At 34.4% G+C, this 23,151-nt stretch overlaps 4 protein-coding genes and 1 long non-coding RNA gene across 5 annotated transcripts; all 5 read left to right on the top strand.

The window, feature by feature from the left end:
- Window positions 1–485: 485 nt before the first annotated feature.
- On the top strand, window positions 486–4,665 carry LOC105644790 (N-terminal nucleophile aminohydrolases (Ntn hydrolases) superfamily protein). Its single transcript, XM_012230265.4, has 8 exons — window positions 486–635; window positions 1,012–1,128; window positions 1,227–1,356; window positions 1,659–1,765; window positions 2,969–3,103; window positions 3,187–3,290; window positions 4,034–4,134; window positions 4,277–4,665. The coding sequence occupies exons 2-8, from the start codon at window positions 1,015–1,017 to the stop codon at window positions 4,396–4,398; spliced, it is 813 nt and encodes a 270-aa protein (XP_012085655.1). The 5' UTR covers window positions 486–635; window positions 1,012–1,014; the 3' UTR covers window positions 4,399–4,665.
- A 2,207-nt stretch (window positions 4,666–6,872) lies between these two features.
- Window positions 6,873–11,737, top strand: LOC105644791 (Leucine-rich repeat protein kinase family protein). The gene is made up of 2 exons (XM_012230266.4): window positions 6,873–8,515; window positions 10,748–11,737. Exons 1-2 carry the CDS (start codon window positions 7,012–7,014, stop codon window positions 11,383–11,385), a joined length of 2,142 nt encoding a protein of 713 aa, XP_012085656.1. The 5' UTR covers window positions 6,873–7,011; the 3' UTR covers window positions 11,386–11,737.
- A 604-nt stretch (window positions 11,738–12,341) lies between these two features.
- Window positions 12,342–14,842, top strand: LOC105644792 (kish-A-like protein). The gene is made up of 5 exons (XM_012230267.4): window positions 12,342–12,500; window positions 12,782–12,824; window positions 12,913–13,019; window positions 13,855–13,889; window positions 14,549–14,842. Exons 2-5 carry the CDS (start codon window positions 12,822–12,824, stop codon window positions 14,614–14,616), a joined length of 213 nt encoding a protein of 70 aa, XP_012085657.1. The 5' UTR covers window positions 12,342–12,500; window positions 12,782–12,821; the 3' UTR covers window positions 14,617–14,842.
- A 3,717-nt stretch (window positions 14,843–18,559) lies between these two features.
- On the top strand, window positions 18,560–19,845 carry LOC105644793 (uncharacterized). Its single transcript, XM_012230268.4, has 3 exons — window positions 18,560–18,930; window positions 19,154–19,231; window positions 19,344–19,845. Exons 1-3 carry the CDS (start codon window positions 18,747–18,749, stop codon window positions 19,667–19,669), a joined length of 588 nt encoding a protein of 195 aa, XP_012085658.1. The 5' UTR covers window positions 18,560–18,746; the 3' UTR covers window positions 19,670–19,845.
- Window positions 19,846–21,985: 2,140 nt separating this feature from the next.
- LOC110010615 (uncharacterized) lies at window positions 21,986–23,104 on the top strand. The gene is made up of 2 exons (XR_002285625.3): window positions 21,986–22,411; window positions 22,526–23,104. It is a non-coding gene; the product is annotated as an uncharacterized LOC110010615 (long non-coding RNA).
- Window positions 23,105–23,151: the final 47 nt, after the last annotated feature.

The following is a 23,151-nucleotide window of genomic DNA, read 5'->3' as shown; positions in this document are numbered from 1 at the left end:
CTCTGTCGAAGGCCGGTAATCTGTATCGATGCCCATTGGGCGCATTAGGCCTGATTGACACAATGTATATTTGCTTTTAGAAAACAAGATTTATTTTGCAAAATAGACATTTAGATTGAATTAAATCACAATTTAGCATCAATTTCACTTTAATCAAATTTTAAGTATTCTATTTTTTTAGTTTCTTTGGAGAATCACAGATTTACTTGAATTTATTTTTTTATTCATTGAAAACCAAATAGTATGGAATAAACAATAAAACCTTTCCTTTTGAACAATAGGTGAAAATGATATTAACATAATTTAGAGTACAGAAGACCAATCAATTTACACCTTATTCACAGAATTACTTGTTCGGGAATAAAGGGTAAATTTTTGAAGTTGGAGCACAGATGAAACGAGTTAAAAACTGCAAGGTATTGAAGTTTTAGTTTTCATTTGGTCTATAGGCCCAAAAAGCCCATATCAAAGCCCGGTCCAAAGTAGTCACCTCCTTGCCCGTAGCACAAGAAACTCCCCACTCTGTACTTACATATCTACCGCTTCTCAAAGCAATTCCCTCCATTGTTACAAATCTTCTACCTTTCAGCTTTCGATCTCTGCCGAGATTCTTCTTTTCCAATTCCTCTCTAAAGGTGCGTTTGTGTCGAACTGCTCCTATGTTAAACTAGCACTGCATTGATCTATTTCTAGGGTTTGTACTGCAATCCAAGTTCCGATCATGTAGCTTCTCAATTCAATGTTTTTAATTTTTGTGTTCTGAGAAAAATTTAGGGAAGTAAACACACAAGTATTTCGATTCCTGGGTTTTTAAATTTGTGTGGCACTCGATTGAGTAGTTTTATCAGCTCGGAATTTTTTCTTTTTCAAATTTTGGTTTAAGGTTTTGTTGTTTCGTTCTCTCAGCCGAAGTAGAGGATAAAGAGATTAGGGGTGACTTTTTTATGTATATATCATGGTTTTATAATATAAGGTTGGCTAATTTTTGGAATTTTTTTTTCTTGGTTTTAGATCATGAAGCTCGATACCAGTGGTCTTGAATCAGCGGCACCGCTCTTTGGAGCTACTGGCGAGCTGTTTAATGGGTTTTCTACTGCGCCTTCATTTGAACTTCCTGTTACTACTGATGTGAGTTTTAATTTGCTCGTTTTTCTTTTGCAATTGTGGAGAGCTAGTGGAATTCATAATGAGCTGATTTTTTTTTTTTTCTTTTTCTGCTGTTTCAGTTTGATGGATTCCAGAAGGAAGCTATCCAAATGGTGAAGCCTGCCAAGGGGACAACAACACTTGCTTTCATTTTTAAAGAGGGTGTCATGGTCGCTGCTGATTCTCGAGCTAGCATGGGAGGCTATATTTGTATGTTATTTTTGGATGAGATTGTTGTTCTATGAGTCCTTTATTTGATTGTTTGCAACTAAGTTAAAATTTATTGTGTTCTATTTTTATTATATACTTTTGTTTGAAGTTAAATGCTTTATTAATCCCATTACATATGGGAGCTACAAAAATCTGCACTAACTGCAAGCTTAGACTCGTTAACATTTTCAGGTTATTGTAGCTTGTTTGTCTCCTCTTGCTTGTCATGCCTGCACTACATATATGTTGCACCAACCATGAGATAATTTTGTTGAAAAATATTTTGCTTCCTGATTTTTCAGCATCGCAGTCAGTGAAAAAAATCATTGAAATCAACCCTTACATGCTTGGTACAATGGCTGGGGGAGCTGCTGATTGCCAGTTTTGGCATAGAAACCTTGGCATTAAGGTGATAGACTTTTGTTGCTTTCTTAAATGTTTCTTATAATGGCTATTTGTGAAAGTGAAGAGGATGATGAGATCTTTAGAAAGGTCTCTGTTAAAATCAAAAATTGTAGCTAATATAGCGGGCAAGCATATGTGTGTTACACTACATTGTACTCTACTTGGAAAATGCCAATAATTATATATAGAAATTGGAGTCTTGTTCTTCGTTGACGTGCTAGGAAACTGCATACGATGTCATTGGCTTTCAGCTAGAATAGATTAAGTACTCCCCTACAGCCTGCAGAGCGAACTATCTATGTTCCCTATGCATTAAGCATAGTTCTCAAAATGGTGACAGGGAGTCTTGTAGCCTTTGACATTTTCATGGCGTCTTGATTCATCATATGTAGGACTAGTACATATTTTTCATTGTTTGTTCACTCATCTTAGAATTGCATCATCAAGTTTCATGGTGAAAACCTCGAGTGCTTGTGTAATTTTAGAGAGCTAGTATATTGAACTGCACTTGGCAACTCAAGAACCAACAAACAATTGAAATTATTGAAAAAATTTCCTAAAATAAGAGGATGGCTAGAAACATTATAGTTGGATGTTCTACCAAATCTAATGTGTTTTAGCCATAAGAGGCAAGGTGTTGTAAGCTTATATTTTTTGACATCTATCACGCTGTCAAAGTGTCAATTCAGCTTTCGACAACTTCATCTATCACGCACACACTGTAAAATGCTAAATTACACGAGAGTCCTTAGGCCTAAGTTTATATTTTTAGCACCTTTCTTATTTTATTAACTGAAAAGTTGATATTTGAACAACCATCATACATCTTTGTCAACTGCTTAATTTGTGAGTATGGCATAGGCATGCTTCCAAATTGCTTAAAAAGTAAGCCTAACATATTTGTCCAATCACGATACCTCTGCTTAACTTCACTAAAATTTAGCCTCAAACCTAATGGGTCAGTAGTTCCTATGTAGATTCTTCATCGTGTTTTTTGATCCTTGCTGTGAGAATATTATGTGATCCTTACTACCTGATCATCTAGGAATGGAACCAACCTGAGTGCCCATGCATGCCAAAGTGGCGTTTGGCTTGAATATGAGATGCTACTATCATTCATCCTTTAGTTTTATTTAAGTTTGGATTCCTTTCATGTTGATTGTTATTTATTTTCCAAGTACTAATGGAATTTATTGGCATGGCTCAGTGCCGGCTACATGAATTGGCAAACAAGCGTAGAATTTCAGTTACAGGGGCATCAAAGCTTTTGGCAAACATACTGTACTCCTACCGTGGAATGGGTTTGTCTGTTGGAACCATGATTGCTGGATGGGATGAAACGGTAATGACATGTGCACATTTGCCATACCTTGTCATGTTTTTCCCTTGTTAAGTTGCGTAAGCTGTATCATCTCCTTGTTGCAGGGTCCTGGATTATATTACGTGGATAGTGAAGGAGGAAGGCTGAAAGGAACAAGATTCTCTGTTGGCTCTGGTTCCCCATATGCTTATGGTGTACTTGATAGTGGGTGAGTGCTAATTTTCCTTTACAGCTTTTCCTTGAAAAACATCGTCAACTGGCACATTATTTTTGAGCTATTTTCTCACAGCAAATAACTTTCAAGCTTTTAGCGGAAATTTTCTTTCTAAGCAAACTTTTACCTTATTGTGGTTTTCCAATTAAGTAACAAGCTACTAATGCATTAGTTCCGGGTGCTTGATGCAAAACCAAAAAATTGGACAATATTGAGGAAATATCCAATGCCAAATTCAAATCATAAGAGAAACACTTAGCAGGTTTTAAATCGCAATGAGGATTTTAAGTTGCCAAATAAGGGACAAAATAAGCCTTGAAATTGCTAAGACAACTGTGAGGAGGTTATGGGAATAAGCATAAGAAATTAGTTGGTCTATCATTTCAAGTCCAACTATATGTTTGTATCACAAGAAAGGAGGTACTTTCCTTTTAAACAAGCCACAATTGATCAAACTGTAGGTACTGACACTACAGTCTAACAGCTAGGTGAATACATCAACATTTATATGTGAATTCATCAATTTCCACAGCAGCATTACCTTGAATATTGCCTTATCCAACAAAATAGCAGCATTTTCTCATTATTATTTTATTGACTCTCTGGGCTGGAAAATGTGGCTGGAATTTATGCAAAACCAAAAATGTGGCTGGAATTTTTTTTATTATTTCCATTTTCATTCTTCCTTTGTACTGTGATTGAGGATTGATTTTTACTAACATTATATGTTGCTCTAGGTATCGGTATGATTTGTCAATTGAGGAAGCTGCGGAGTTGGCTAGAAGAGCTATTTATCATGCTACATTCAGAGATGGAGCCAGTGGTGGAGTTGCTAGCGGTACTGTTATCTCCTCTTTCTCTCTTACTCTCTCTGCACAAGTGCCTACTTGCCTAGGCATATCTCTGTGTTGTTCTTTTATGTGTATGGACTCTTACTAATTTAGTGATTTAATCTGGATTGGATTTGTGTTTTTAATCAGTTTATTATGTTGGACCAAATGGATGGAAGAAGCTATCTGGTGATGATGTTGGAGAACTCCACTACAAATACTATCCTGTTATGCCCAGTACAGTGGAACAGGAGATGGTTGAGGTGGCATGAGCATAAGCATGAGAAAAACCTTGCTCAAGCTGGACCAGGTTGGACACTCCCCCTTCTTCACAGTATCTGATGGAGATGGTCTACAATGCAATCTTATGTACTAGAAACTGCTAACTATTGGTGTTGAGTTGATTCCTGGAACAGTTCATGGATTGATGTGGCTTTTTGTCAATGCCATGAAAACACATTATTGCTATTATCATTCCATTATGTAATTCTGTGCTTTTAGCTTTTCTTTAAACAAAATAGAAAAAGGGGATTTCTACAGTTGTTTTCCTGCAGGTGTTTCAAAATGTTACTCGGAACTCTATTATTGACTTTGGTGTGGTTAGAGTAATGATATATTGATTAATGGTAATGTGATACACATTGAAAGGTAAAGTTTAGAAAAGTTTCGGGCCAGGAATTTGCGCTGGAAATGCATGTGAGTTCGGCTGAAGTTGCTGAGATTTTTGCATTATGAAGTTGATGGTCTCTGTGAGCCACAGTACTTGAAGTTGCAACTTGGAAATGTGGTGCAACCCAGAATAGTTGTACTCTCAATTTCTTTTCAGGTTTGTCAGGGCAAAGAGATGTCTATGATTAGGAGCTTCTGTATGATTTTGGCTTTAAATTGTGGGGTACTGCATTATAGTATGGAAAAGTCGTAAAGAAGGGCTCATCATGAGCTCTTTAACATAAGCTTTCTTATAAATTTCTATACAAAATGGGACCTCAGGTAACTATTGTTGAATATTTATTTATACACGCAATAGAGTTTCAGAAGACCTATTGTATACTTTGTTAAACCTCTAAGGTAAGATGAGTGATGACTGAACTAATTTGCTGTGCTTTTGGGACCCACTTTGAATAACCAGATGCCAATCAGGGAAAGAATGCACACACCAAAATTATCAGTTACATATCTTTAATAATTTTCAACAAAATAATAATAATAGTAATAATAAAAATAAAAGAAAATTATAAGTACTCCATCCCTTTAGTAGGAAGCAAAGGATGTTATAATCCTTCAGGAGTAAGGACTCTTCTATATCGTCTTTTGTTAGGAGAACTGATTCTACATACTGACCTATAAAAAATAATTTCATACTATTATTTCTCTATCAAGTGCATCTTGTATGTAGATTTGAAAAACCAAAAACAATTTGAAATGAAAGCCAATGTCAGACATATTATTTGTTTATGAAGTGTACTAATATAACCTGCTACTTTTTTTTTTTTTTTTTTTATTCATTGGGAGATTTAATAAGTCTTTTCACTTTTCCTATAAAGGAGAAGACTAACTAAATTATACGTGACTAGATACAAGCTATTACTTTATATGCCACGGTCTCAGCCTTTTATGCATATAATAGTATTATAATTGCATACCAAAAGTATATATTTCAACTATTCTCAAACAAAACACATGGAGACATTAATAAGCAAACAATAATATAAGCTGGAAAGAAACCTCTCTCTCTCTCTCCCTCCCTCTTTGTTAGCTTCTAAGCATGTTTTCATGATTGAAAGTGAGATATAATCATTTTGCTCTCTTCCATTAAGCAATTGTAAAACAATAATTAAAAACCACTAAGCCTCCACTAGGAGTCAAGAAAATCAGATGAGAAAATTGCAAGATTAATACAAGATGTGAAAAATAAGTGTCAATGAGATTATTATTTCATTTTCTAAGCAAGTGGTGTTGGTTACATGAAAGAGACTGATCTCAAAATGAAGCTTCCTAATCATAAGTACAATTTTTTTGAGCTTGCTCAGTAATTATCTCTGCTAATTTAAGATTTATTGTGTTTAGTATCAGAACAAAATCTTCCCACTCATCAAAACTAATTCTTGTGCGTTCAATTACAAAATCCAACTGCTAGTTACTGTAATTGAGCATCAATGATAATAATGTTAGATGTACACATAACTGGGTTTTCTAATTCTAGTATTAGGTACCATATAGGTGAACTGAACTTTGAACTGACTTGGGTCCCTTTGGAATCACTTGTTATCTTCCATTCTCCTTTGATGGAGATAGTGTAGCACAGAAAGTCCTTGTCATTTGCCACTTGTCATTTGCTATTTCAAATGAATGTGAATTTAATTTAATTTGTTTTTCTAATTAAAATTCATAAAATATCAATGTTAATGTCAAATTATAATGGAGTGGTTCTAGTAAGCGAGGAAGGATAAAATTATGTTGTTAATGGAGATTAGTCATTAGACATGGTAAGCATTAACAATGGGAGATACAAGGTTTCAGGTTGGATTTCTCCTGTGGCTTTATAGTTAAATAATTATTTTTATAGTAATATATTATCACAATATTTCTTGAAAAAAAAAAAAAAAAAACAGTAGTAGAAGTAGAAATAGCAACTTCTCACTGTGTTTATGTACGTTTCTTTTTGGCGGGAGCTGGGTCCCATTTCAATCAAAATCTCGTCTTCCTCAAGTCTCTTTCTCATAAATCCTACACAACCAACCACCTTCCCTCTTCATCTCCACCTTCTTTCATTGTGAATATATCTCTCTCTTTCTATTCTTTCTCTTCTCCACCAAATACAAACACCATTTTAATACACAAAACAAAGAACCCATTTAGAAACAATAACAAACACTATCAATACAATGGGAAAGTGCCAATCTTCAACGCTTTTCTTCTTCTTCTTCTTCTTGTTTAACTTTAAATTAAATCTTTCTCTTTCTCCTGATGGCCTTTCCCTTCTCTCTTTAAAATCCGCCGTCGATCAACCATCGGAGAATTCTCCTTTCGCCGACTGGAATGAAGACGACTCCACTCCTTGCCGCTGGACTGGCATTTCTTGCATGAACATAACTGGATTTCCTGACCCGCGTGTCGTCGGAATTGCAATCTCCGCGAGGAATCTTCGTGGGTATATTCCATCGGAGCTAGGAACTCTAGTTTATCTCCGGCGACTCAATCTTCATAACAACAACTTTTATGGGTCAATTCCGGCTGAGCTGTTTAACGCTACTTCACTTCACAGTCTCTTCCTTTATGGTAACAATCTTTCAGGTCCTCTCCCTCCTTCGATCTGTAATCTTCCTAGACTCCAAAATCTCGATCTTTCTAACAATTCTTTGTCGGGTCCTTTGCCGGAGAACTTAAACAATTGCAAGCAGTTGCAGAGGCTAGTTTTAGCGCGAAACAAGTTCTCCGGCGAAGTTCCTGCTGGAATTTGGCCGGAATTATACAATTTAATTCAGCTTGATCTTTCCTCTAATGAGTTGAACGGATCAATTCCCAATGATCTCGGCGAACTCAAGTCTTTGTCTAATACATTAAATCTCTCTTTCAATCATTTATCCGGCAGAATCCCAAAATCATTAGGAAATTTACCGGTCACCGTTAGTCTTGATCTACGGAACAATAATTTAACCGGCGAAATACCTCAAACGGGGTCTTTTGTTAACCAAGGACCAACTGCATTCCTTAACAATCCTCTGTTATGCGGGTTTCCTCTCCAGAAACCGTGTAAAGATACGCAGAGCTCTCCGACGAGCCAGAATTCGTCCCCGGAATCCGGTAGTAATTCCAAGAAAGGATTAAGTTCTGGGTTGATCATACTGATATCATTAGGTGATGCTGCTGGTGTAGCTTTTGTTGGTTTAGTTCTAGTCTATATCTACTGGAAAAAGAAAGATGATGCTGAGAGCTGCAGCTGCGCCGGGAAGACTAAGTTTGGCGAGAATGAGAAATCACATGCCTGTTCTATCTGCTCCTGCGTTAATGGTTGCAAAAGCGAGGATTCTGAAGCTGAGGATGTAGAGAAAGAAGAAAAAGGGAAAGGAGAGGGAGAACTAGTGGCCATTGATAAAGGTTTTAGCTTTGAGCTTGATGAGTTGCTTAGAGCTTCAGCTTATGTGTTGGGTAAAAGCGGGTTGGGGATTGTGTATAAGGTTGTGCTTGGAAATGGGATCCCGGTGGCTGTGAGGAGGCTTGGCGAGGGAGGAGAACAGAGGTACAAAGAGTTTGTAGCTGAAGTTCAGGCTATTGGGAAAGTTAAACATCCAAATATAGTGAAATTAAGAGCTTATTATTGGGCTCCTGATGAGAAGCTTCTTATTAGTGATTTCATCTCCAATGGCAACTTGGCAAATGCTCTTCGAGGTTAGTAATTTTGCCTTTGTTTTTCTCCTCATTGTCCTTCTAGCTTCTGGTTTTGAAAATTTTCATCTTGGAGCACTTCATTCTGTAGGTTCAAGTTCAATCAACATGCTTAGGGTAATTCTTGGCGGGGATCATAAATTATAATTCATAGTGATTTATTTAGTTTTATGTGCACAATGTGTGATGGACAATTACATTGTAATCCCATTATCATGTTAAGCAAATGTGAAAAAGATGACAACATCTTAAATTCTAACTTATGCTAATATAAATTCAAAATTTTACAAGTAAATGTTGCTTCTTTTTGTCTGGAGCTAAATTAGTTGAAAGTGAAAGGTCTTACGGAAGTGAGGAGAAGGTCTTCAAAGGAAATCCCAGAAAATAGGGGACAAATTGGGGAACAAATTTTACTTGAAGGATTTAGGGACATGAATGTGCTTTAATTAATGGACATGGTATTAGCTATCATGATCGCAGCTCCATTGGTGAATATGGCCTACCAGCAATCATTTACTGAACCCACCCATGGCCTCATCCTAATTGTACTCCCTTTTCTTATCCATGCGCGTTGTATCCTCTCACTTTCCCTTGCTAATGGCACTGTAAGAATACAACTAGTGCAAAATTTGCTTCTGGTCCTAACAACTCTTTTTTCAAAGTCAGTTTCTTTCTATATTTCATGACTAATTCATCAGTCAAATGCCAATTCTTAACATAGAAAGTCATAATTCGATTCTCTTTGAACATTCTTCATTTATAAATCTGATTTGGTCAAGTTAATCAAATGGGGGCAATTATAAAGAAATCTTAGATTTGGATCTCTTGTTTTAATCAGGCAAAAATGTAAAAAATTTATCATGAGTCTTCATGCATGGTTTAGACTCATCAAAGTTGAGTGGAAATGTTTGGTTGAATATTATATTAATCTCAAATTTTACCATGGTCTCTAAGAGTTAGGTAGGCACTATTGCCTGTGCCTGAGATCCACCGAATGGTAGGCCCTACACCATTGGCCTGGTCATCCATGGGATTGATTGGAGAATGGTTGATGGTTCATGATTAGGGGGCTTGAGCATTTCTAGATATCCATCACTGGGTAAAGGGTCTGAAAAATGACCCTGTTCCTTCTGGGGAAGCAACATTTACAGACATTAAGTAATTGATGCAGCCCAATTTTATCCGTTAATTTGATTATTCTGCCTTTTGACTTTCTAGGCGTTGCATTTTCATCAGTTTCTTTCAAAAATTTATGCCTGGAATTCTATTCTTTAGTTAAAGTCTTAAAGATACTTTATGAGGGTTCCTTTGCATTCTTCCTCTTCACTTTTTCTCTGAATTTAAAGTTTTAACCTTTAGCTGAAACATAAGGTCTTTATTTTTTTTTTCTTACTTTCTTCCTTTCAAGTACATTTTTATTTTGAAAGAGGAAAAAGGACAACGGTTATATTTTCCATAGCCATTATCTGTGCATATTAAGCTCCCTGTTATTGGTTTAATTAACCCTGGTCATAGCAAGGATCCACCATTAATTGAGCATCACTGGTCCCAACACCATTTTCCCTTCAAGATCCTGTTGATTTTGATTTTGAATTCAGATACTGTTGCATCAGTAGCCCAACCATATTTTAGAAGCTTTTATTTGTAAAGGATCAAGATTGGGACCAAGCAGATGGAAAGTGAAAGGGCTATCACTGAACTAGTACCACATGTTGAAATAAATATTTTAGTCAAGCATTAGGTATCCATTACTTTTATATTTTCCTTTGACATACTGGGACCATATTATTTTTTCCTGTCTCTATCATAGAGCCTGGCCCCACAAGTCCAACCCTTCAAGCACACATTATTGGGGCATGAAGAAAAAGGTCAAGAAATCTAGGTCCAAAATTCCTATATTTTGTTGTCACTCAAAAGTTAATTAGAATAGCATTCATGACCTATTACAGCATTCTAGTACAAAAACTACAAGCCATAACTTCCTTTTCAAATTCCTTTTTCCTTGAACCTGCACATGGTACACATTTGTAGCGATTGGAAGCACCAAGTGATTGTCTCAGGCTTCATCAAATTAAAGACTTTTTTTCCCTATTTTCTGGGTATTATAGCAACAATCTTAGGAATTTCTTGTCTGATTGTAATGTACTATGTAGAATGTAGTTGACAATAACTTCTCTGTTTCACAATTTTAGTCATTTTCTGCAATTCCAAACTCATGATTAACCAAATTTACAGGGAGAAATGGTCAGCCATCGACAAGTCTGTCATGGGCAGCGAGGCTAAGAATTGCCAAGGGAGCAGCCAGAGGCTTAGCCTACCTCCACGAATGCAGTCCAAGAAAATTTGTTCATGGAGACATCAAACCATCCAATATTCTCCTAGACAATGAATTCCAGGCTTATATTTCTGATTTTGGCCTAAATAGACTAATTAATATTACTGGAAACAATCCTTCTTCCTCAGGTGGGTTTATTGGTGGAGCTTTACCTTACATAAAGTCTGTCCAAACTGAACGAACCAATAACTACCGTGCTCCTGAATCTCGTGTTCCCAGCAGCAGACCAACCCAAAAATGGGATGTTTATTCATTTGGAGTAGTATTGCTAGAATTGCTTACAGGGAAATCTCCTGAGCTTTCACCAACTACATCAACTTCTGTAGAATTACCAGACCTAGTAAGGTGGGTAAAGAAAGGTTTTGAAGAAGAGAACCCATTATCAGACATGGTAGATCCAATGTTGCTTCAAGAAGTTCATGCCAAAAAGGAGGTATTAGCAGTTTTTCATGTGGCCCTTGCCTGCACTGAAACAGACCCTGAAGTTCGACCCAGAATGAAAACTGTGTCTGAAAATCTTGAAAGGATTGGCACATAGAAGAAGAAAATTTGATTTTTTGAAGCTTCTATTTTCAGTTTTCTTGATCTTTGCAAATGGGCACTCTCCAGTTTTGCAGTGGTGAATTTTTTTGGAGAGATTGAGGTAGAGCTGCTTAAAAGATAGCTTTAGCCACCTTGGTTTAACTTCAGCTTTCAATGACAGAAAGATCAGATCAAAAACTATTTGGAGTCAGAGGAAGTTTTCTTAGCATAGTTGAGAAATTGGGTGTACATTTTTTTTTCTTTTCTGATATATGAGGAAGTATGTATGTAGCTGTATTTGTAATTTAAATTTTCATCCATTTCCAATGGGATTTGTTGTAATAAAAATGTCTTCCATTTATTTGTTATCTTCTATTCTTATTTTTTCTCAGCTTTGTCACTTTAAAAATAATGGAACGAAATTATTAATTCTTTCAGAGATTTATTAATTATTAATGTTCATTTAGCTAAGTCTATTTTCTGTCAGTAAAAAGAAAAGAATCAAAGCGAGGAGGAGACTTGGAGAATCAGAATTGATTTCCCACATTTGTTTAGTTAACATCTCTCATTAAAAATTTTGGACAGGATGAAGTAAGCCCAGCCCACATCGAATGTCGATGCACGTTTAATGTTATTAAAAATTATTTAAAAATATAAATCTTATATATTTTTTATTGTCAAAAAAAAAAACTTATATATTTTTTAAATTCTTAACTCCGTATATATAAGTTAAAATACATTTTAATCTAAAATCTTCACCAATTATCCTTAATGGAATTGAGAATTAAAGAATATTGTAAAAAATTGATGAAGATCCTTTTTTTTATCTCAAATTTTAATCCAATTTTCAGTTTTCCTTTTCTTTCAAGTTTATCATTTAAAATTATATATATATATATATATATATATATATATATATATATATCCTTTTTCCATTGTGCCAAAACGTGGCAGCATTACAATTTGGTCGGTGACGTTTTTTTTTTTTTTTTTAATTTCTTTTTTTCTTTACGCTGCAAATTTACAGTTTACACTTATGGAAGTTGAAGCTAAAAAAAGCGCTTCCGCTCTTTCTTAACTTCTCTGTAAGCTCCGGCGAAGCCTGGATCTAAAATCTAGCAATTTTTCGCGGTAAGTCCACTCAACAACTGTCTTACTCCACAGTCACTCTTTCGCTTTCGTTCAAAAACCCTAGCTTGTTTTATCGATTCATTTATTCTTTCGGTTTGTTAACATTCATAACTTCTGCAAACTTTTATTCTTTCTAATTAATCAAACAATAGTCTGTTTATTTATTTTTTTTCCCCTGCTTGTGCATTAATTTTGTTATGCAAGTGATTCCTAAAGCTGGCTGCTTGTAATTTGATTGTTAAGTTTGTTAAATTTGAGAGGAGGTTGGTTTTTATTTGTAGATTGAAGGAGGAAAAGTGATCAGTTTGAGGAAGATAAAACATGGTAAAGTGATTCTATGTTTTAAGAATTGGATTTCATTTAATAATGTAGTTAATATTTTGACTTTTTTTCTTTTTATTTATTTCTTCAGTCTGCACTCTTTAATTTTCATTCGTTTCTCACGGTTGTGCTATTGGGAATTTGTACTTGCACTTATGTGAAGATGCACTTCCCCGCTATCCTAGAGCAAAGAACAGGGTATGAATCTTCTATTCATTTTTAATTTTAGTTTTTATTTCCTAAGTTAAGTTGTAAGAAAACAATCATGTTTCTATTGTTGTCACAGTACATTACACATGAGTGAGTCTCTGAGCTTTCGATAGTACTTTTCCTGAGCGTATAATTTGCAGCATCAGAACACCCTAGCCTTTCCCTTACTTAAAGCCAAACCCAAACATTGGGCGTGTCAAGCTCAACGGTCTGTACTTTGATCTCTTTGAAACTATTATGTTTTAGTTATTCTCAATGGCCATCCAAGTTGACAGGAAGTATTGAATTGCATTGGACAAGTTAGTGTTTAAGACAAAGGGTTAGATTACAGCAGACAATAATAATGCCAACTGTGTTATATGCATAAGATGTAAATTTTTGTGCATTGCTTGGAATGCCAACTGCAAGGGTGCTGCATAAGGCCTTCAAAGGTGCATGTGGATTTCAGATTTCAATTGACCCTTTGAAAACGTCAGGCCTGCATTAGGCCGTCCTCAATAAACTTGTTTAGTACCATTTCGCTGTTGGGAGGCTGAGCTCATAATCACCTAAAATGCCTTTGCCTCATATCCTTTTCGAGCTCTGTCCCTCTCATAATAAACTAAGATTAGATCATAATTGTATGCTTTTGATTATTCTTGTAAAATCTTATGTTGTTTCTTCTTTACATTTGGTTAGATAACAAAATATTTGCCGACTCTTTCCATGTTGAGCACTCCACTGTTGTTACAGGATATTCAAAGTGATCTATTTTGTTGGCATTTTGGTTTATCCATAGGTAGCAGTATCATAGACTACTGACTACAATAAGCTTTTTGGACAGGTTTCGAGGGTTTTTCTGGAAAGCTGCCAGAATAGGTAGGCCTCCTTATCTGAATGCTTTGCCATTACTTGATGGACTACTATCATTTCTGCACAACCTTTTTCTTTTGGGAAATATTGTGTTTCCATTCCTCCTTATATTTGAATTCGTTACTATCATGGGCCTAAAATTTTCAAGTCAGCATGTGTTTTGGCTGACTGAAAATATATATATACTATGAAGCGAGTTATAGTTTTAGTTTTTTCAAGCACCCTATATATGTATCAGGATTATACATTTCAAGCACCCTAATTGTTTTGTTTCCGTCACCATTAGAAGGGATTGTGTTGCTTCTTTCTTGTATTATTATACTCTTGATCTTAGCATCTTAAAGCCAGTTATATTGCAAAATGGAAAATTGAGAATACTATTGAGGTTTACGTACTGAATTGATGGTGTGGGAATAAGCAAACATAAGTGCAGTGCAAACCTAGTAAGACCATGAAACCATTAGGTTCCTGCAAGTCTGTGACAATTGATGTATTTAAATTCAATAATCAAACTAGTGATCATGTCAAATTATGTGAAAGAAACTTAGAACTCAATGTGTATTCTAATAGGATCTATGTTTGTTCTGATTTTTATAACTTGAAACTGCATGCATATAACAGTAGCATTATTTACAATCTGACAGCTTGTGTGGTTGCTGAAACAGGTGAGCGTTTGAGCCCCTGGGTGGCTGCAGGGTGCTTCACCATGGGTGTGTCAATTATATTTTTCTAAGGAGAAGCTTCTTGCCTGTGTATTTTGAAGTAAGCTCCATCCTTTTTATTGTTCTGGGAAAATATGTTGCCCATTAGAATTTGATGTCACTAAATATTTTCTATGATAGGAAGTGTATTGATAACGTTGTTTCATTACCATATTATGGACCGGTTTTGAAGGCATTTTTTTGGCAAACATGGTTATTGATTTTGCTATTTATTATACAACTGCATTGATCATTAAATTGATAAATTCTTAAGTCTTTTACTGGTAAGATTCTGTTGGATGGTGAATTAGTGTATATACAAGTCAGATCTGAGCTATTTCTTTGATTGTGTTTATTTATTTATTTTGAAGATTGGTCATCTTCTAATGCTATAAGGTGTGGCGTCTATCATCAGCCCTTGTTACAAATTCCCAGTTTTAATGGAGTGATTATATCAAATTTCTCAAACTATATTACTGTATGGTATGATTTTGAGTGTCAGATACATTTATGGTTGTACATGACTGGTGATTTGACTGAGAATCTGCAGCTAAATAAAGAGGCATCTGTTTTCCTGGCTTGTTAAGTTGGGCAACAGAAATTCTACTGTATGTATTGATTGTTTTTATCTAATACATATATAGGGTCTTGAAAACTTAGAAAGTAACCATAAACGCATACTTTCTGCATAAGATGACAAAAAAAGGTTAGAGCTCAAGCTGAAATTAGGGCTGTACGGGGCTTAAAGTTAGGCGGGATACAAGCTATGATGTAAACTGTGAACTTGTGCTTGAATCTCTTCAAGACTACAACCTTCCCTTCACCCCACTGAACTATTGACAGAAATAATTGCTTGATTGGTTTCTTCTCAGAGTTCTCCTTGCTCACGCTGCTTATCTCCTCATTCGCTATATTCTCCTCTCCATCCCATTGAAGGGGATAGCTTCTCAGAAACACCCTTCTGTTATTGTAGTCTTCATAACGGAAGCTCCTTGTCTTCATCCCATTTTCTTTTATGTCTTTGTGATCCATACTTCAAGAGGAAGTTTGCAATAGCCTGATATAGATGGAGATGACTTTTTATAGAGACTATTTAGAGGAGAAAACAAGATAGGGGGCAAGATGAGATTTTGGCAAGGACATGACAACCTGAGGTAAAGGACACAAGGCCAATAATAATTAATTTTGTAGTTGAAAGTGATGGTAACCCTTTATAAAATGCTGTTTTGTTGTTATATCATATATGTTATCCATGCGACATATCTCGATTGTTGGATTGTTTTTGACATTGTAAACTCTGTTATCATGAAGTACTAACAGTCTATACAGCAACATCTTATGCTCTTATTGTTTGTTTGTTAACGTTAGTCACTAGTCATGTCTGTTAAATATGCTCTTTCTATTCTCCTCACAAGCACCAAGAGAGGATCATCCTCGTATTAATCCAAGAAATGCCCTTGTTTGTGTGTGAAGTTGAGTAAAATCTGGATACTCAGGTGACAATTTCTAAGTTCTATAAATCTTGATCTTGTAATCATCTTTATTTTGCACGCTTGGTATGAATCTCATGCATTTCTAAGGTTCCGAGTCTAAGAATATTGCACATATTCATCTAAGTCCATGCCGATGCTAGTCGTCGTGGACTTGCAGGCTGTGAGATGAAGGTTTCACATATATGTATATGCACTTTGAATGAAATTACGTGTTATTTGAAATTTTGATTTGGGTTTTATATGTTTTATTGGGGAAAACTCTATTTTCCGGTGAAGGCACGTCATTAGTGATGTTGATTAAGCAATTTAATAGAGAAGTAGACAATATGGGTTAATCTTCTTATTATTATCATATTAATCATATTCTGATTATTTTGTATTTTTAAGTGAATTTTACGTGTAGGGGTCCAAAAGAAGTATAGAAACACGTGTGTAAACCAAACAAAAATATTAGAATTATGAGGTTGGTTTAAATAATTGGAGTTCAATAATAAACTAACTTGAAAAGTCAAAAAAAAAAAAAAAAAAAAAAGTTAATTATACTCAGTTAGAAAACTTTTCATAAAATGATAACGAAAAGTGAGAAAAAAAGGCAGCAAACATTAACTTTATTCAATGTATTCGAGGCGGGCAATGTTACATTTTTTTACCGGAAAATTCCAAGAAAAGGTATGATTACCTGTTTTCTTCATTTTAAATTTGATAACAACCGTTCCAATACTCCTTTGAAGCAATTGCATATTGAAAACAAATCCAAAAAAAAAAAAAAATGTTTATTTGTTAGCATTCTCCTTTTTATCAATATATTTATATCATTGTTGGAAATGTTTTTATGTAAATATTATCCTTGATCTGAATGTGAAAATATATGCAAATAAATATCTTTCATATTCTAATTATAAAAATTTTTTTTTTAAAAAAAAGAAAAACTGAAATGGCAAACGGATAGAGTTTTCCAACTTCAACTTCAGGTCTCGCCAACCTGCAAATGCTTAAAAAATATGCTGGCTTTGGAGTTCCCAAAAAGTTAAAAGTTATAGATATATATGTAAAAAAAAAAAAAAAAAAGAGTTCTATTATGTAGGTTACAAATATCTTGTATTATTGTTATTTCTGTCAATAATAAAAATATCATCATATTATAATAAAATCAAAAATAATGTAGATTATTCAAAAATCGAACTTGATTCATGAATCACTGCTCTTCTTATTTTGTAAAAATACTAAAATATTTTAAAAAATAATTACTTTTAAAATTTTTGAAATATAACCTACATCTTGATTTGAAAATATTATAGTTTAAACCTTTTTTTTAATTAAAAAATTAACCTTTCATGGGAAAAGGAACAGGAAAAATTATTATCCTTCTCCATGTCCAATCCAACAAGCCCAAGCTGCTTTGAATTTAGGAGGTAAAACGTAAAAGAAGGTGGATCTACCAATAAAAAGAGATTGACATTATGCTCTGTTTTTAAAAAATGAAATTGTTTTGTATTTTAATAATTCTTTTCTTTCATGTTTTTGCTGTACTATGCACACGTGGTTGGTGGTGGGAGGTTGAACATGCCTGTTGCTCTTTGAGCAAATTGTAAAATACAAAGCATGAACTATAACTGACAGACACAGACATCTAATATAAATTATGGCAAAATATCCAAATTGGTTATTACAGCTTGATTATAATTTTTTTTTTTTTTTTGGTTTTTCATGAATTTCCTGATTTCTGATGTTGTTATTTTATTTATTAAATTAAAAATATTGTTGTTAGGTGTTCCAACACTTAAATGTATGGACTGATTGGTCATTCATTACTTACTAGTCAAACACATAGATCTCACACATTGGATTAAATGGAAGACACAATTCTCTATACTAGTAGGTATGAGAAGTAGGGTAGCCAATACTTGGCATCCAATTGGAATTTGACATGGTTTCAATTAGTTTTAAAAGTCAAAATTCAACTTCTTTTTTATTTTTATTTTTTTAAAAATTATTGAAATGGTTTGATTTAACTGTTTCATGCAACTTATATCTAACAGTTAAATACACACATGTGATAAACATTTTTATAAAGAGCTAATGGCTTATAAAAGTTCCGGTGGTTAGACCGGACCCGAAAATTCTAAATATTTTAATTTTAATTTTTGATTCAGTTCCATTTGATTTTTCTTCTAGTTTCCAGTTTCTGGTTTGGTTTTGAACCGTGACATGGCTCCTGTTATTGCACCTAATAATTAATTTTCTTTTTCTTTTCAAGAAATTTCTTGGCAAAAGATTGAGTGTGGCACCCATTCCTAAAGATCATCTGATTTTGAGCCCAGTATCTCATCAAAAGATTAAAAAAAAGTGGTCTAAAAAGATATGAACAGAAGCAAAATCATTGAAACTGCATTAAAAAAAGAAAACGACCTTTTTCTATCCCATCTTTCTGTTCCGCTCTTACAGCTACTGCCACTAAAACAATAGTACAATCACAGCAAGTAAACTATAGGAAAGGAAAAACAATGGACCCACCTCAGCAAATGTCATTACTTCGCTTTCAAGACCAATCTAATTTCCTGTCCAAATTGTAGTTGGCATTACCAACTTTATCTTCTTCAAGCATAAACCTACTGACAGAAACTTTCAAGTTCTGTAATGGAAGAATAGAATCTAATATTTTTATAGACATGGGTAATTGCGTTCCAACTCAAAAAAGCACAGAACCAGCTGCTGCCATGAAGCTTCAAGACTCTGTCAATCATTCTCAAGAAAACACAGTCCAAACTGAATCCCTTACTGAGGAAGAAGAATTCAATTCCAAGCTTAAATTCACTACTCCAGTTCCTTGTGAAACGAGTATTCAAGATTTGAGTATGATTCTAAGTTTATTTTCCTTAATGTACATTTCATTTCTTGTACATTTTCAAATCCCAGTTCTTATTTTGGATATTCTATTCTTCAGTGACGAATGGTTTCTCATATGATTGACTGTTTTACTCTAGAAATGAAAATGGAATGCAAATAGATTTCAAAAACCAATTTCTAAAATTGCAGTAGATGATATTTAAATCCATATTGCTTGTTACTTATGCAGGTAATAGAGAGGAAATGTATTTTGATTCTGAGCCTTGGCTGGATTCTGATGTTGAAGATTTCCTCAGTGTCAATGGAGGTAAATTTAGTCTCAGAAGCAACTTTAAAAATATTTTTCCTTACAAGAAATTCTTAACTAAAATGTTTCCAAGTACTTTTTAGTTTATGACTAGGTTGTTGTATTTACGCAGATTTGACCCCATTAGGTAACTCTAGTCCTCTTCATCAGAGCAACTTGACAACCACTCCTCCCTGTGAAGAATCTACTTGCATTGACAAGACTGAAAACCCAATTCCTCAAACTTCTCAAATTGATATGAAGAAGCAACTGATCGAGTTCTTTCGCGAAAGCTTCAACAATAATGGCAATCAAAATAATATACAAGCCAAAGCAGAATCAAAGCCTTCCGAATGCAGAAATACAAATCCAAATAAACAAGAACGTTCTGCTCAATGTTGTCTTCCAAATTTGGTGGGAAGCCTTAGCTTTAGTGAAAGGAAAAAGAAAAGAGGCTGAGCTCTGAAAATAATAGAGGTTGGTAATTAATACAAACTCTTCATTTCCTCTATACGTGTTAGTGAAACATGAAGTGGGTTTTGTATGTATAAATATATTGTGTAAGATCATATGAAGCTTTACTACTAATACTTGATCAAAATTATGAAAGTTCCAACTGTTAACTTTTTGTTTAAGTGGTTATGGATGGGTTTTCATTTTTATTTTTTTGGACATCATAAATATTTAAAAGAAAAAAGCCTCTACAGGTTTAAATTCCGGCGTGCTGTGTTCTAAAACAAATACTCAGTCACTGTAATTCTAACTTTTAGTTAAAAAATTTTGAACTGCCCTCTTTTTATGAATTGTTTGGTGGTGTTTGTAAGGATCTAAAATTATATTTGTCTAATTGAGGATATGATTTAGTATTTGGGTATTAGAATGAGAGATGTCATTAAAAAAACCATGATCGATCGAAGACTTGTCTACTAACAAATAAATATTTAGACAGAGAAGAGCTCTTTGCCCCTTTTATGAGTATGTCTTACCTGAGTATGATTTGAATACGGATGTTTAAAATAAAAAAAAAAATAAGTGCACAGCTAAAATTCCAAACTAAAAGATACACAAAATTGCCAAAATACAATATAAGCTACTGCAAAATATCCACATCACATGATATTGGTCCATGCAACAAAGTTGCATAATCAAGATTAGAAATAAAAACAACCTCTAATTCTTCACAGGAAACCCTAATTTGTCCCCTACTAGAAAAACCACTCTTGGCAGAATTTGTGCAGGTGAAATTAGCACTCAAGTTGAATGTCCATGTTATTGCGCCAAATGCTTTTTTTTGAGCAATAAGCTCGGCTGCTAACGTTTGGTTTATATATAAAGAATAGGCAGAAACATTAGCCTGAACCAACTTTTCTTCACCTGGTGATTGGGAAAAACGTCCGATTGATGAAGAAGATATACTTTGGTTCTTGAAGAGAATAGAAGCCTGAATATCATCATAGGAAAATAAAGAGTATCTGTATGTGTTTGCGATAGAAAAAGAGACGTTCCAATTGGCTGTTATGTGAGTAGAAGATATGTTGAACTGCTCAAGTGCCATTGATTCCACAGAAACTTGGAATTTTGGGGTTTGAGATGCCAAGAACACGATAAAAGTAATCAGTGACAGAAAACTAAAGCAACTGATAAGCTCGCATATGTTTATACCACAAATGCTATCATGGCGATCGTTGGGATGAAGGGAGGAGGGAAAGCGGGGAGAAACCTGCTGATGGGGTTTGTTTTCTTTCATGGATTGAGACGACATTGAAATATTTAAACAAGAAGGAAAGCTTTGAATTGAAAGTTGAAATCATTTACAAGCTAATGCTTTTATAGTTAATTTCTTCAAGTCCTGTTTCCCTTTACACAAAGGAAAACTGATATCTAAATTGATTCGGTTTAGGAGTTCTTAAAACCGGTATTTATTTCAATCCAAAATAAATAAATAAAATAAATGAATTAGCTAAATTTTGTTTTTTCACATTGGGCTCTCAATGGCTTGCGAAATTAGAAATTGGCCCTTCTTTAATGTGGGCATGGCTTGATGAGTTGATGCTTTACTGCTATTGGGCTATTTTGTGGGCTTTTCATTAATCCATTAGAATGGTACCAACGATGGGTCGTTTATTTTGGGCTTTTAGCAAATAACTTATCGGAGTGGTCAATGGCTGGCTGATAGGTTATAGTGATACGTAGTTTAAGTGAAGGACAAACACAATCTACTAGTAGCATTGAAGTATACTTCTCTAAGATTCAAAATCTCTAAAAAAATAATAATAATAATAATATGGCTTATTTTAGATTACTTTTTTTTTTAAATATAAATTTTAGATTATGTATTTTCTCATCCCTAAATCCCACCTAGTAATCTTAGTTAATCTTTTCTAGAAAATATCATCCAAATTTCAGAACTGACCTCCATGATTTAACATATGAGAACATATTTTAACTTGCTTACCAAGAAATTGAGCTCAACACTCGCGAAGAGAAAATCCTATAAGTGTTTACAATGAAAGCTAAGTATAAAATGATTAGTCTTCTCAAATCTCTGTACAAAAGTTGCTATAAAGAAGTGAAGAGAAAACAAAAAAAAAAAAAAAGAAAAAGAAAAAAAAAATTGATATACGTACCAAAATGAGCAGTCTTCTTATATCCTTAAATGCATTTCCATTTTAAATGAATTTTTTACCAACACTACTGAATATCTCCTCTATAAATTTGAGCATAGTTATCTTTTTTTTTTTTTTTCTTTTTTTTTTTTGGTTTCTGATGAAGTATTTTGACCGGTTGGTGAACATCCTAGGTTCGATTGAAAGGAACAATCGAGGAGAACAGTCATGTAAAGCAAGTTGTTCGGGAAGTATTAGAAAAGCCAGAGTTGAGACTGGATCCTCATGTTGGTTATGCGAGTCTTTTTCCATTCATGAGGAGGATCATTCCATCTGTGAGTTGCATCGAACATCTATCTTGGAAATATCCCCTCCATCTGTACAATGGACGTGTCATGTTGGTTGGGCACTTTTTCTTTCTATCTTTGTACAATGGACGTGTCATAATGTCACTTATCAGTTTTCAATGAGCTTATTCTTGATTCCGATTTATAACTTCATAATGTAGAACTGATGGATTCTAGAAAAACAGTTTGACCTCATCTCAAACAGGAGTGTACGTTGTGGACTAACTGGGTTCTCTTGCCAAAACCAGGTGATGGTTTCCGTAGCCTAGTTATATGAAGATGTCTTTTATTTTAGTTCTTGATACTTGTTTGAGGGATTATATTACTCAAATATGTATGGAATGTGATCTTGTATTGCACAGTTCCCTGCACATGAAACGCAACACAGAGCATGACCCACCCTATTGGAGAGGTCCAATTTGGATGAACGTGAACTACATGATTCTTTCTGCACTCTACCACTACTCCAAAGGTATCAGGTGCCTGTCTCATTCAACTCTTGCAGAAGATAGACCATACAGAGATAGGGCCAAGATAATCTATGAGGACTTAAGGAGCAATTTGATTAAGTAAAGGTTTACAGTTTACCTTTTTTGTATTGATATAGTTGCACGTACGCTCAAACTGGATTAAATTGTCGTCTGATTAAATTGTTTTTGCCGTTTTGCTACGGAGATGTGGTTCAGAACTATCACAAAACTGGGTTTTTGTGGGAGCAATATGATCAGACTAGGGGTAAAGGAAAAGGCGCACGCTTGTTTACTGGTTGGACATCACTTGTGCTGCTTATAATGGCAGAAACCTATAGCTGAGCTAACATAGTTTACAAATATCTTATCTGATGTAATATTGATTTTTCATCAGCAACAGCGAAAAATATCTTGGGTTTTACACAGAATTAGGAATCAGTTTCTATAAATTATGCCTTTTTGGTTGATTAATTTTGTATTAGTTTTTTGTGCTCTTTCTAAGCGTAATATCTTGGATG

This window comes from Jatropha curcas, chromosome 3 (genome assembly GCF_041381405.1).
Source record: "Jatropha curcas cultivar XTBG-Jc1 chromosome 3, XTBG_Jcur_1.0, whole genome shotgun sequence".
Lineage (NCBI taxonomy): Eukaryota > Viridiplantae > Streptophyta > Magnoliopsida > Malpighiales > Euphorbiaceae > Jatropha > Jatropha curcas.
The sequence above is the reverse complement of the archived record's forward strand: the minus strand, read 5'-3'. Positions and strand labels throughout refer to the sequence as shown.

Bases quoted from the DNA above. Each gene is read 5' to 3' on its own strand.
- LOC105644792 (XM_012230267.4), top strand. The intron at 13,020-13,854 runs GTATGAATCTTC...CTTTTTGGACAG, and splicing joins ATCCTAGAGCAAAGAACAGG to GTTTCGAGGGTTTTTCTGGA. The intron at 13,890-14,548 runs GTAGGCCTCCTT...TTGCTGAAACAG, and splicing joins CTGGAAAGCTGCCAGAATAG to GTGAGCGTTTGAGCCCCTGG.
- LOC105644793 (XM_012230268.4), top strand. From the start codon at position 18,747: ATGGGTAATTGCGTTCCAACTCAAAAAAGCACAGAACCAGCTGCTGCC. The intron at 18,931-19,153 runs GTATGATTCTAA...TTACTTATGCAG, and splicing joins AACGAGTATTCAAGATTTGA to GTAATAGAGAGGAAATGTAT. The intron at 19,232-19,343 runs GTAAATTTAGTC...GTATTTACGCAG, and splicing joins TTTCCTCAGTGTCAATGGAG to ATTTGACCCCATTAGGTAAC.
- LOC105644790 (XM_012230265.4), top strand. From the start codon at position 1,015: ATGAAGCTCGATACCAGTGGTCTTGAATCAGCGGCACCGCTCTTTGGA. The intron at 1,766-2,968 runs GTGATAGACTTT...GGCATGGCTCAG, and splicing joins ATAGAAACCTTGGCATTAAG to TGCCGGCTACATGAATTGGC. The intron at 3,291-4,033 runs GTGAGTGCTAAT...ATGTTGCTCTAG, and splicing joins TATGGTGTACTTGATAGTGG to GTATCGGTATGATTTGTCAA.
- LOC105644791 (XM_012230266.4), top strand. From the start codon at position 7,012: ATGGGAAAGTGCCAATCTTCAACGCTTTTCTTCTTCTTCTTCTTCTTG. The intron at 8,516-10,747 runs GTTAGTAATTTT...CCAAATTTACAG, and splicing joins CTTGGCAAATGCTCTTCGAG to GGAGAAATGGTCAGCCATCG.